At 39.8% G+C, this 14,057-nt stretch overlaps 2 protein-coding genes across 4 annotated transcripts in view; one reads left to right on the forward strand and one right to left on the reverse strand.

Moving 5' to 3' along the window:
• The window catches only part of ccdc127a (coiled-coil domain containing 127a), a 6,176-nt gene extending 2,333 nt beyond the window's left edge, over window positions 1–3,843 (reverse strand). Inside the window, exons 1-2 of one of the 3 annotated variants that reach the window (XM_035672770.1) lie at window positions 3,721–3,843; window positions 3,127–3,264 (exon numbers count right to left, since the gene is read on the reverse strand). In XM_035672770.1, coding sequence (XP_035528663.1) covers window positions 3,127–3,256 — 130 coding nt within the window. In that variant the 5' untranslated portion in view covers window positions 3,257–3,264; window positions 3,721–3,843. The remainder of the gene's footprint in view (window positions 1–3,126; window positions 3,265–3,720) is intronic. The other 2 variants (XM_035672769.1, XM_035672771.1) reach the window with 2 other exon arrangements.
• Window positions 3,844–3,998: 155 nt separating this feature from the next.
• On the forward strand, window positions 3,999–11,478 carry sdha (succinate dehydrogenase complex, subunit A, flavoprotein (Fp)). Its single transcript, XM_035672774.1, has 15 exons — window positions 3,999–4,123; window positions 4,825–4,908; window positions 5,171–5,332; window positions 5,548–5,691; window positions 5,888–6,052; window positions 6,181–6,329; window positions 6,451–6,575; window positions 8,194–8,362; window positions 8,512–8,707; window positions 8,831–9,002; window positions 9,571–9,689; window positions 9,920–10,031; window positions 10,157–10,287; window positions 10,566–10,679; window positions 10,798–11,478. The coding sequence occupies exons 1-15, from the start codon at window positions 4,061–4,063 to the stop codon at window positions 10,882–10,884; spliced, it is 1,992 nt and encodes a 663-aa protein (XP_035528667.1). The 5' UTR covers window positions 3,999–4,060; the 3' UTR covers window positions 10,885–11,478.
• Window positions 11,479–14,057: the final 2,579 nt, after the last annotated feature.

A 14,057-nucleotide genomic window follows, 5' to 3' on the forward strand; every position in this document is an offset into this window, starting at 1 on the left:
TCCAAGCTGCTGGCTGCGCCTTCGAGCTTTGTACGCACTAAATGTGTTGTGTTTTGAAAAAACGCCACATACAATGTAAACTTCCTTCCGTATCCAAGATGGGCTTGTCAGTTTTATAGATCAGCAATTTGTTAATGTTTTTTAAGAGAGGGGATAAGAGGAAAAGGTGAAAAGATTGAGATGTAAGACATGTCATGACTGGAGCGTTATTTACTTCTTTGATAACCTTATACATCACAAACTTAAACCAGACATGGAGCTCATTATCACCTCGTTCTGTTACCAAACCATTATTGGCTAATTAGCAGAGCAATAATTGTTCATATAGTATCACTATATCTAGAGCTACTACAATTATTTAAACAATTATTCAAATACTCATCTGACTATAAAAATTCTTTTTTGAGTTTTACACATAAACAACACATGGTAGAGTAATAGTTCTGAGAAGCAGCAGCGTATATTTGTAATCGACCCTGAGGTGAATAAATCTATATCAATGACGTAATGAAATAAATGAACATGAATGAAAAGTAAGAGGCAATCACCTATGCTGCGCACTAAACTGATTGTTAGTCAAATGCTTGGCAGTGCGAGCAAATGTCGGTTGACATTAAAAGGCGCGCCGCGCGAGCGAGTGGCGATGTCGTCTATGCCGCACATATGTACGAAAGAAAAATGAGGGACTCCATCTACTTCCTACTACCTCTTGTCCACAAACCCCGTGTTACTTCTTAGTCCATTGTCTTAGTATAAGCGTCTATCGCTTCGGCATTTTCCAGAATTTTCAGTTCCAACCCATAACCCTACAGAATACTTTTAGAACTTAAACAGCTTATAATGTTATTCTACAGTCGCTATGATCAAGTTTGATTAATGAACAGCCTGGTGAGTAAGCTATAAAACTGCCACATGCAGCGGTGTTGTTGCGCGAATCACCATGGTTCATGTTTGGATATTAATGTAATAAATAATATGAATATAAGCCATGTGTAATATGATGGGTTCATAGGACATGAAAATGTTAAACCAATTAAAAATTATAACTTATATATTTGTACACATAGCTTTTATAATTCGAATCAATAAGTATATAATCTTACTAACACTAAAAAGTAGAGCGTGTCTAAGTGATAAGTAAAGCTGGTAACCTTTTTTTGTTCTCATTTAATTATTTCCTCAAAAAACAATTGTAAGGGACAAAAAATGAGTGTCCGGACTTATAGGACTCGTCTGTAATTATTCTCTAATGATTCGCTATAACGTTAGTAATAACTCTAGGCTGCTGCAGTTTTCTATATGGTGCGGTAAATTCGCCCCAGCCCAAGCCGGCTCCTGTACTAAGCCATCCCCAATAGCTCAATTACCGCTCTCGACCATAACTCAGCTATGAGAGCTCATGTCCTTGTTAACCAGTATCCCTCAGTCCTGACATTGATTTTGTAAATAAAAGTTTCGTCCACCGTGCTACAAATGTATTCGTATCCACCTACTAACCGCATGTAATGACAGTTATAGTCACAACTATCGCCTACAACCAGTGACATTAGCGAGCGGTCAGCGTGGTGTGGTAACCTTAGAAATCCCGGTCATCATTCTGAACCAATCACTTTAGAAACACCAGTGAAGCGACAAGGAGACCCGGAGCAGATATTATAATGGGCCTCGAAGCATCAAACACTTAGCCATTATTAAGCTGGTTCCCTTATATTCCTTCAGCTTCAGCCAACGCCGAACACAAAATAAATAATACATAACAGTCTAATGACTATAAGAGGTGACCCTCAAAAGAAGAAAAACTTGAAAAAAAAAAAAAAAATGAACACTATAGATAAAAGAATATACCCACCATAATAATAAAAAAAAAAAACAAACCACTAATTAATAAAAACAAACAGGCCCGGTACCCTATCCGCTATATATACCTAGTACCCTATATAAAACTTACTGGAGTATACGGTATCAACTGAGTGAATCAGAAGTAATATACTATTACACCCACCACTTTCCACCCCCCCCTACAAAACTATCACCACACACACACCACACACAACCATTAACAAAATATACACATCACAACAAAACAAACAAACACAAAACAAACAATACAACCATATAAAAAAACCCTAAGCCACATACATCCACAACCCCCACAATACAACACAAAAAAATATAACACATACAACACAATAAGATAATATAACAAAAATAACAAATATAAAAAAATACATCAATATAAAAAAAAAAAAAAAAAAAAAAAAAAAAAAAAAACAATAAAAAAAAATATTATATATATATAATGTATGTATGTGATATACTATATATTATGTATGTATGTGTATATATAATACTATATGTATACTATATATAATAGTATACACATCATTATATACATATATAAACAATATAAATATATCTAATAGTTTATATATAATATATACATACATATATATACATATATACACCAACACACACACAACAAACAAACACATACAAACCCACACCACAACACCTATACACACACACACACATACACACAAACCAACACACATAACAAAATCACACATAAAAAAATATACAACAATAAACATATAATAAAAACAACAAACATCACCCAAATAAACATAATTACAACACAAAAAAAATACAATACATATATCATACCACAACAAAAACAAAAACAAAAAACCACCACAACCCACCCACCAACACACAAACACAACCACAAAAACACAAAAAAAACCACAACAAACCAATACACATACAAAAACCATAACATCACCACACAAAAATTACCACACCCCACCACCATCCCATCCATTACCACATAATATACACAACAACACAACAAACACAACACAACACAAAAACACATAAAAATAAAAAAATACAAAAAACACACATATAATAATATTAAAAAATAAAACATAAATATATAACCACCATATAACACCATATATATATAATATACTATACACACCACACATACACACCACATACACACACACACACTGTACTTTTATACAAGAGTTTACACTTCCCACTACTAATATGACAAATTCAACAACCCCTATGTTTCTCCTGTCTGTTACCTCATCCTCAGACACATCTCCTTGTGTAACTTACGAAATGCAGCCAGTCCCAGCATGGGGACCAGCAGGGCGTAGTTCCACTGGTTCCCATCACCGGCCCCCGCCCCCCTTCCTCTGGGGTCTGGTTGGATGTTCCATCTGGGGGGGTCATTCAGGTTGTTCATGGAGGCTGCTGTCACATACACACACGGCAAACCAAAACACCGCACTCCCAAAATGAGTCCTCTAAATGTTCAGACGTAGCAGCACACAGTGATACTGCAGCAGTTTGAACCATCGAGAAAGTGGCTCAGTTGTAAACAATAAAGTTCATTCCACATGTCTATATTTTGTATTTTACTACAAGGACGTTGCTTTCAGCTTAAAATACGGTGTTGCAAATAAGAGCTGGATGTGACAGAACTGCGACGGGCAGCAGCAGCAGTACCAGTCTCACATGATTTACAAGTTTGACAGTCCAGCTAACCACAAACAAGGCTAGCTGTGAGCTAACGTGCTAGCTAACGTTTAGCCTGCTGGCTCATGCTCGCTAGAGTATTTCATGCAAACATAACATGAGGCATAGCAGCTTTGTAAGTCCAACAACAAGTCCGTGTATGTCTATGAAATGAATGGTGCTGTGGCTCACCTTGAAAGAAAAGTCTAGGTCACTTATACATTTGTTCCTGCCAGCCAGCTTACACAACCTTTATGCATTAGCGGTCAATCTACACCGAGGGTAATTCATGAAAACACACTCATGTGAAAGTCGCAATAGGTGTTAAAAGTTAAAGCCTGTGTTTATTTATTTGGATTTACTACAGCCAATAAAACATTATTTGTTATTCAAAACTTGTCAATATGTGTTTTTACAGGAAAGTATTAGGTGTAACATACGTGATACCCCCGTTTTCGGAGAGTGGTATGGTCCTACATGCAGCATATCTGCACATCCGCCGTGCCTCAGAAACGGTCCTTCAATTGAAAACATGGCGAGTGTCCGTGCTGCGTCCCGTCTCCTCTCCAAGAGGATACTGTCGAAAACCAAAGCAGTGAGTAGTAACAACTAGATATTAAATCGGTCACATATCTGTATGTGTGCCTGTTGTCTTTTTTAACTCTAAAAGGAAGACTTTTGCAGCCTTTTCAGCTTTCGTAACCAGCAGACTCTGACTTGCGTAAGATGTGTTATGTAGCTCAGGGTGTTTCAATGTGACACCATGAAGAAAAGAGTGTTTGCGAGTCCTATGAAATGTTATATAGATTAATATTGTCTCTATGTGTTTCAAGTTATAGATAGCGTAATGTTTTCAGTAACTTGTCAACGTATTCCGCTGTGTTAATATCAGTCAGCGTTACCTCAGTTGTTGCCCTTGTGGCAAACAGTTGTAGCTACTGTATGTTAGCTAGCAACATGTTAGGTAGGATACAATGCAAATACCTTTAATGGCAACTTTAAACTAAAGGCATCATTCTGATTTAAAGTAAAAACCATCTCCAGATTAAAATGTGTTTAAAAATGTGCACAGTAATGAATGATAACGCATATTAATACTTTATTGTGGACTGTTATGATTAAGTGTTATTAAGAATATACTTTTAAATCTGCCTTCAATATGTGCATAAACATAGCAGTGCGTGTTTATTAGTATATTAGCATTAGCAGCCATCAGTATGGTTTATGTTGTTCCACATTTGCTGCTTTTCTTTGATTTCTCCACTGATATAAATTGGGATTTTTTTTCCCTGCAAGGTCCCTGCTGCTGCAGTTCACGGCTCCAGGAACTTTCATTTCTCCATCTATGGCAAGAAGAAAAACGCCCAAGTATCAAATGATGTAAGTTACATTTGCTGTTCTGTGTATATCAGCATTTGATATGGTTATTAGTGTGGTTGCATGATATGATGTAGTACTCTACATGGGTAGAAAAATGAGTCTAACAAACCTATGATCTATACAATAATGGCTTCAAACCGGTGTTGTGCTATGCATGCTCACTGGCACTCACTGACCTATAGTGAGGGATTAAGTTTCCACTTTGTGCAAGCTGCTCTTTATTGGAGGTTTCACCGAAACGTCTCTCCTTCAATGTTTTCAGATCTCCACTCAGTACCCAGTGGTGGATCACGAGTTTGATGCTGTGGTGGTAGGAGCTGGAGGAGCAGGACTTAGGGCAGCCTTTGGCCTGTCAGAGGCTGGCTTCAACACTGCCTGCATCACCAAGCTCTTCCCCACCAGGTCTCACACCGTTGCTGCACAGGTATAACAACACACTGTATACGTTGGTTGAGGATATACATTGTTTTTGTATGATTTTCTACACAGTGTCATCAGGCTGAAATCCTCCTGTGTTCATTAGACTGGGGTTTAACTAACTCAATACTGATTTGTTATGCAGAAGGAAGCTCCTTATAAATATAATTGACTGTATTCTCTGTAATTTTGTTGGATTGATGACTATTAGCTGGTTCACAGGGTGGGATCAATGCAGCCTTGGGGAACATGGAGGAGGATGACTGGAGGTGGCATTTCTATGACACAGTGAAGGGATCTGATTGGCTGGGAGACCAGGATGCTATCCACTACATGACAGAGCAGGCTCCTGCAGCTGTAGTGGAGGTAAGGTCTCACACACATGCACATAAGAAGTTATGTTAGCTTACAGTTCCTGGCTTTTTGGCACTAAAAGAGAAACTTTAGGGAATGAAAGTCATTCAGTTAGAATATGCGAGATACAATTTAGGGGAAAAAAACAGTTTATTTATTGATTAATTATTAATTTTCTTGACCTCATGTTGCTGTGCCACTTTCCCAGCTGGAGAACTTTGGCATGCCGTTCAGCCGCACTGAAGATGGGAAGATCTACCAGAGAGCCTTTGGAGGTCAAAGTCTCAAGTATGGAAAAGGAGGCCAGGCTCACCGCTGCTGCTGTGTAGCAGACAGGACAGGACACTCGCTACTGCATACACTTTATGGAAGGGTGAGCCCATGCACCTGTTATCCATCTTCTCTGCAGCTCAGTCCACACATCAAGAAACCAGTTTTAATCTGGAGTGCCATTTGAACTCATGTAACCATGCATCTGTCTGCCCCCCATCTTCTGTTCAGTCGCTTCGTTATGACACCAGTTACTTTGTGGAGTACTTTGCCTTGGACCTGCTGATGGAAAATGGAGAGTGTAAAGGAGTGATTGCTCTCTGCATGGAGGACGGATCTATTCACCGCTTCAGAGCCCAGAATACTGTCATTGCCACCGGGTAGGCTACTCTCACTGTTAAAAAATAAATACTTAATCTGAGAGCTGATATGAGACAAACATTTCTCCAGCTGTGCATGTGTAAATAAAAGTTTATAAATGAGTTATATCTTTCTGTCCAGGGGTTATGGAAGAACCTTTTTCAGCTGCACATCTGCCCACACTAGTACTGGAGATGGAAATGCAATGGTGACCAGAGCTGGCCTGCCCTGCCAGGATCTGGAGTTTGTACAATTCCATCCCACTGGTGAGAGAAAGAACCATATTAACTTAATAAACCCAAGTCATAAAATATTTGTGACGTGTAGCAGCAGCAGGGTAAAGCAGAATTCTACTATGAAAGTCAGTAGCTGGAAAGCTCCACTGTAGGTACATTCATACTTAAAAGACCCATCTAGATTACTCATACTAAATTGAACTAGTAAAGGCATTCTATCAATGACGGTTCAGAGTTCAGTATTTTATTGTCTAGCTGTAAATGTGTGATAAGACACTGTATAAATAGTGTGAACTGTGTTTCATTCAGAGTCTGTTTGTCCTTATGTCTAGTGGTTAATGACATTCCTTAATTCTGTATCTCTGTTTGCACAGTCACTCAGATTTATACATCTGAAGGCCAGGATTTTTAACGTCTGTTTGGGTCTAGTTGTTTACAATGCGCTCCAATAATAGACCTCACTTACATAAAGACATCTTTATTTTTGTTCCTACCGGACATTTGACACCGGACTCAGTTATGTATGAAGTAGCTCAGTGTGGCCTGTGGTCACCCAAGGCACGAGCCAGTGTTCATTGAGTTACAGTGCAGATTTTTCTCACCCTTTTAGATATGATGCAAGTGTCTAGTAATGGAAATGCAGCATACCTTTGAGAGATATATATTTAAAAGCCTTTGACTGTGAAGACTTTCTCATTAGTCCGCAAAACAATTTTGTCACTGGCCAATGAGAGCGCAAAACTGAAATATATTATATTAGTATATTTTTTTATTGTGGAACATAATAGAATAATATAAACAGTAGCTCAACAAGGCTGATGGGTAGAGTTTTATATGGATTACTAATGTTTGTATTCCTTTTTCTAACTAATACATTGAATGAATGTGAGCACTGAAAACAGTTTGAGGGTACAAAGTAACACCATTTTCAGAGGATCAGAAAATTGGAGTAAAGGAGTAAATTTACAGTTTAAATTCCATAGTGAACAGACTTATCACTGCTGGGGCAATAAAGTACTCTATTGTAGTTTTTATTGAGGCAGTATTGTGTCATAACAACAGAGCTTTGAGGATTTCATGTTCATATGCTATTTAATAGTTTACTATACAACCATTCTTGTTCTTGTCTTATTAATTGGTCAATGAATGGATCCAGTAGCCTGGATAAAGCCTTGTTTCAGAGCAGGTTAGATGTCTTAGTTTCCATGGTAACCCGATGTACCCCACAAAAACAGACTACTCCGAGATTAAGATCAAAGTTAGCTTTCTACAACACATCTGTTTGGTGTCAGTGTTTCCAATGTTTGTATTCATAAATAATAAGTGAACTGCATCCACAGTGCGACTCTCTTTTTAACCCAGTTCTCAAACTGTGGAGCATTGGGCAACTGGAGGTGGGGCATGGATGACCAGAGGAAAATATGGAGTGGAATTTAGTTAAATAAATATTATTTATGATACATTTAAAATAAACAACCAAGAGTTTGCTCACTAAAATTAACTTGGATCTTTCTGTATTAGTTTTGGTTCCCCTATCGTTGTGAATGATTGCTAGAGATTGTGAAGAGTGAGGGGTTTTTTGGGGCTTCTGAAGGGGGCATGCCTACAGAGAACGTTTAAGATATTAATTTAACGTGAATCTTAACAGGGATCTACGGAGCTGGTTGTCTGATCACAGAGGGTTGCCGTGGTGAGGGAGGAATCCTGATCAACAGCGAGGGAGAGCGCTTTATGGAGCGCTACGCACCCAATGCCAAAGACCTGGCCTCCAGAGACGTGGTGTCCCGATCCATGACCATAGAGATCAGAGAGGGCAGGTATGGAAGATATGTGTGTGATGTCACTGTAAAATGTCAATAACCACATTTATAAATAATATACCACTTTAGTTTGAGGTTTTCTGTCTCGAAACAACTGAGTAACCTTCTGCCGTTGCTTATTTTAATTTCCTTGTTTATTCGTTCAGGGGTGTTGGTCCAGAAAAGGACCACGTGTACCTGCAGCTTCACCACCTGCCTCCCCAGCAGCTGGCCACAAGGCTGCCTGGTATCTCGGAGACAGCCATGATCTTTGCTGGAGTCGACGTCACTAAAGAGCCCATTCCCGTCCTCCCCACCGTTCATTACAATATGGGTGGAATACCCACAAACTACAAGGGACAGGTAGGTAGTATGTGCACGGCCGTATGCATCCACACACACTTCCACCTCACTCTCTTCTAGATACTTCCCTGTGAGCATCCCCCAATCAAAGTGACACACCTTTTTTTAACATTTTCCCATCAGGCGATCACTCATACCGATGGAGCTGACAAGGTGGTTCCTGGACTGTATGCCTGCGGTGAGGCAGCATGTGCCAGTGTCCACGGTGCTAACCGGCTGGGTGCCAACTCCCTGCTCGACCTGGTGGTGTTCGGGAGAGCCTGCGCCCTCACCATCGCCGAGGAGCACAAACCTGGTGAGGGCCACTGTTCTGTAGTTTTATTAGAATACAGAGTTTCTGCTTTTAGTTTTTAAAACTTGTGCATGATGATGTGTTTGTGAAACATGAATTCATCTTCTGTTTTGATATCAAATAATACCCCAACTTAGTCAATATTGGTATGCTCCACAGCAGGAGACTCAAACTCATATTGTCTTGGGGCCACTGTCAGCATTGTCACCTCATAGGAGGGCCACTTTAGTGTTCAAAATACTACAAGAAAGTGCAATATTCTGAAAATATTACCATTACTAACATTCTATAAAGTATGCAAACAGCAGTTTCTTTACATTTTATATCATCCTTTTATTCTGTTTGTTCTTTGCAGTCAAACAACAAGTTAAAGTTTGAAACCTGCTCTTTTTAAATTGATATGAAACAACTAGAAAAAATCTATATTTTGGGCTAGATTATTATATATTATATTATTATATGTTGCAGGGAGGGAGGGCCAGCAGTTTGAGACCCCTGCTCTACAGGCAGGATAATGCCTGACCGTACACATTGCCTGCTTGCTGATTCTGGTGTTCTGTTTTGTCTTCAGGAGAGAAACTGTCCCCTCTGAAGCCGACTGCTGGAGAGGAGTCTGTGGCCAACCTGGACAAGCTGAGGTTTGCCAACGGAAGCCTGAGAACCTCTGAGGTCAGGCTCAACATGCAAAAGGTACGCACTCAAATATGCACACACTTGTTGAGACCTGCAACCTTGTGCATTAGAAAAATGATTTGGATATGTTTGTAAGAAGTGCAGGTAAAGGTAATTGAACATCACAAACGCACATATTCCGTCACTGTACATTAGATGCTATGCGGCAGTAAGCCGTATTCTGCCGCTGTCACATAAACTTACTAGACAAACATTAATCACTGATCTCTTCCTCCCTTTCCTTACAGACCATGCAGGCCCATGCTGCAGTGTTCCGTACCGGCTCTGTTCTAAAGGAGGGATGCGACAAGATGGACGCCATTTACCAGACCATGGACGACCTCAAGACCTTTGACAGAGGTACTGCACCACTTTGTGTGCACGTTTACAGAGCCTTCCTCTTCCTTGTGCAGAAAGGTGCCATAATACTGCAACACAAGTAGTATAATAGGTCTCCTCTTTATCCTTCCTCTCCTGTCCTCCAGGCATTGTGTGGAACACAGACCTGGTTGAAACATTGGAGCTGCAGAATCTGATGCTGAACGCTGTCCAGACCATCCACTCTGCTGAGCAGAGAAAGGAGAGCAGGGGAGCCCACGCCAGAGAGGACTTCAAGGTCACTTTTACCATTCTTTATCTGTGTGTCTGTTCTTTCTGATCCTTCGTCCTTGAAGTGTTTCCCTCTGCTCTGTCTATCCATCGTTCTGTCAAGTGTTTTTTTCTGTTATTCTCTGCTTACCGTAGGTCATTTTACATCAATCTCCCACAGTTTGCTCCCACAACTTTTTATTTCCCATTCTTAATTTGTTCTTTGTATTTCTTATTCTTTCTGCCTTAATAAGCAAGTACAACTCCGACTCTCCTCTGACATTGTCTTTGTTGACTGTAATCCAGGACCGTGTGGATGAGTTTGACTACTCGAAGCCCCTGCAGGGTCAAGAGAAGAAACCCTTCGATCAGCACTGGAGGAAACACACTATGTCCTACGTTGACCCTAAGACTGGAAAGGTATGGTGTCCTTCAGTGTGTGTTATTAGATTTTATTAGGTGGCTTTAGTAACTGTTATTAACTTTAAAGGCCAGTAGAGTCAGAACTATGTGATTTAACTTAACTTTGTAATTACAGGTTACCCTGGAGTACCGTCCTGTTATTGACCACTCGCTGGATGAGCAGGACTGTGCCCGTGTCCCTCCTGCCATCCGCTCCTACTAAGAAGATCACTCCTCTTCTTTCCTCCCTCTCTCCTATTCCCTCTCCCTCCCTCTCTCACATCCAATTCACTCATTCATTTACTATTTATGGAGATACCTTTCCTGTAATAGAGATGGCATTTTGGGACAAAATATGCTTGGTGTTGCACATGAGTATCCATTTAGAACAGTTAAATACAAAACTGTCATGTCTTTAAACTTCATGTGTGTTCTGCCTTGATTTAATCTATTTGCAGCACATCGATTTCAATATGGTTCTTGCGACCTCTCATTGTGCGTGAGCTGGTCTTGTATATATATCATAAGGCACTCGAGACAAGTGGGCTGGAATTTTCAGCTTCAAGCTGAAGGACAAAAAAGAGAGAACAGTTAACATGTTGCAGGACTTAAGCTTGGCCTTCTGTAATGACACCGTACTCTTGTTGCTTTGTCTTTCATTGAATTAAAATCTTCAATTATACCTTCTCTCCTTTGGCCTTTTTGAAGTGAGGGGATTTTGGTAATGATTGTAACTTGAAATGGACATGCGAAGAGGGAAGTTTTAAGTTTGTAAATATTGCATAAATGTACAATAAACCTGCCGAGTTATACTGTTTGTACTTGTTGAAGTCTGAGGTAGGTTTTCTCACTCACTATGGCCTTCAGTCTTGGAGAGTATTTACTTCTTGTGATGCTTCATGCGTGTGGTCCAAATTATAAAGTGCATCTTCATCAAGCTCATGTTCAATAGATAATCAGCTGATCTATAGGCTATAAATTGTATCCAAATGAAGCAGCTGGATGCTTGTACTGTATCTATTTAACCACATTATGGTGTAACATCTGTTGGAACAATGGCTTCGTTTTGCTGTCGCTTTCTCTGAAAAAAAAAAAAAAAGAGCTGTTAGAGTAATTGGGCTTTTTAGGTTGTTGAGTGCTTTTCCAGAAGTTAGGAATTATTCTGAACATCAATGCCAGCTTTAAGTGCTTCAAGAGCAGCTGACAAGAGTGGGTCCCAGTAAAACAAAGCAGTGTCTGATGTAGAATTGATGCGAAATCCCCACTGACTGGAACATTTTCTGCGACTCCAGAAAAACTGAGTAACGAAGTATTGAACAAACTCACGTGGCGTGTTTCTGGGACTGAATCATTGTTTAATTTATTTGCCTGTTTTAAAGTGAGTTAATTTTCTTCTGGTTTTGCCATTTTTACTTCATATGTTTAATAAAGTGTAGACTATGCATAGAAACAAAATCTCTTGGTTTGGCTTCATCTAATGGGCAGGAGAGGGGAGGGGCACGGGCATATAGAGCCCTACACTAAATCATGTACATGTGATACAATGATGAGTTTTGTTGAAACTATTTCAGTTAACGACCTGCAGCTTCGGCCCTGACACGTGTCAGCTCCACCAGGCGAACCAGGGTGGCACCCTGACAGGCAGCTTTTTATTGAATCCTATTCCTGCTTATAGCCACCAGGGGGCAGCAGAAGCATATTGTTGAACCAGAGGCAGTTTAAAATGTTGACTTTAAACAGGACGTTAATGTTTCCTCTGTGGCTGCTCACAGGCTGTTAAAATTTAACATGACAAAGGATGGCATTATGGTGGGTGGTGCAGTTCTTCAACAATAGCTTTGCTGTAAACAGCTGTACTGGAAATTCTGCAGAGGAAGTCAACATTTACCTAACAAACACTTAAGCAACTGGAGAGCGTTTCAAATCCAGAAAGGACAGAGCTGAAAGGCATGGAGGAAGCTGGCACCCTTACTATTGGCACAAATGAAAGGATTGTTATGGGAACAGAAAGGAAATACTGGTTTTTACCTTAATGCCACTCCCTTTGTTGAACCAGCTTTTAGCTACTATGTATGTTGGGGAGGATTTCTGAAACATGATCAGCATGTGATCAGAGTGAGGTAATCCCTAAATAAAAACTGAGCAAATATTTATTATTGGCTCACATTATTGAAGTCAGTGCCATGTGACATTGAGGTTCACCTCAGCAAAGGTAAGGAACAGATAAGAACATTTTTAATGGGTGTTAGCACCTCGTGCATGGTTAGACAGGATGAGTTAAGTGTTTGGGAACAACATAGTTTAATGGGAAACATCTCAGAAGCTCCTATGATGTTTCTCATGTAATCTAACCCAATGAGACTTTTTGCACTGTAACTCTTTTATTTAAAAGTATGCATTTTGCATCAGGTATTCTTAAGTAATTGTATAATATTGTTGTTCAGGACTGTACAAGAGGTAGGCTGATAACCAGGGACTGTGATTAACACTATGGCTGTGTGCTCAGGGCACAATGAGACACCGGAAAAATCCACTTCTGTAGGGCTACATAGTCAAGGAGTTGTAGGACAGAGAAGACTGGCACCAATTGATGTTGGTTTTATATAAAATATGTGCCATGTATTCATTAACGTAAATACACATTCCTGTCTACTTGAGAATCATAAACAGCACATTGTTATGTCGAGACCCTGCATATTTGACCAAATCTCTCTGGGAGGCATGGTGTGAAGGTTCAGTGTTATAGTGTGGTTCTTTCAGATTTGCTCGTCTCACGACATGCAGTACAGCAACCACATGACTCAAGAAAGTGGTTTTAAGGAAGCAACACATTTTTTCCAGAATGTCGATGGCCTAGTTAAAAGGTAGATGGGTTGCAGTAAATTTCTGCAGCTCCCAAAGTGTTGAACCTGTGCAATCGCAGCACCTTCTTCTTTGTAAAGCAGTTCACATCAACAGAGGCAGGGTCTCGTGCATGCTCAATTAAGCCTGTTGTGGATCAATTTAACTTAAATGACAGATATTGGCGATTATTAATGGCTTCCAGGGCAGATGATCTGGCCCTGCAGAAGATATTTATCACAAACAGCTGCAAGTTCTCTGAAGCACTTGAAAAAGAAGAGGAAAAATCCTGTCCATTTACAGCCTAAGCTAATTTGCAATGCTTGTCCCAGCTATATAAACACAACTTGTGTTCCTAGTTGTGATACACCCATGATCCACTGAAAATATATAATCCATATATAAGGACAACTCAGTTGCATTGATTCATCATGTTTATAAATCAATCCAGTTTGAATTTTAAGGAGAATATTAAGCGTGTTGGAGCAGTCAAATGTTCAATGTTAATTTCTGGCCACAAACAAAAAGATTTCATCATGGTTAGAGAGGTGGACA

This window comes from Morone saxatilis, unplaced genomic scaffold (genome assembly GCF_004916995.1).
Source record: "Morone saxatilis isolate NCDOM2014 unplaced genomic scaffold, NCSU_SB_2.0 Contig24, whole genome shotgun sequence".
NCBI classification, from domain to species: Eukaryota; Metazoa; Chordata; class Actinopteri; family Moronidae; genus Morone; species Morone saxatilis.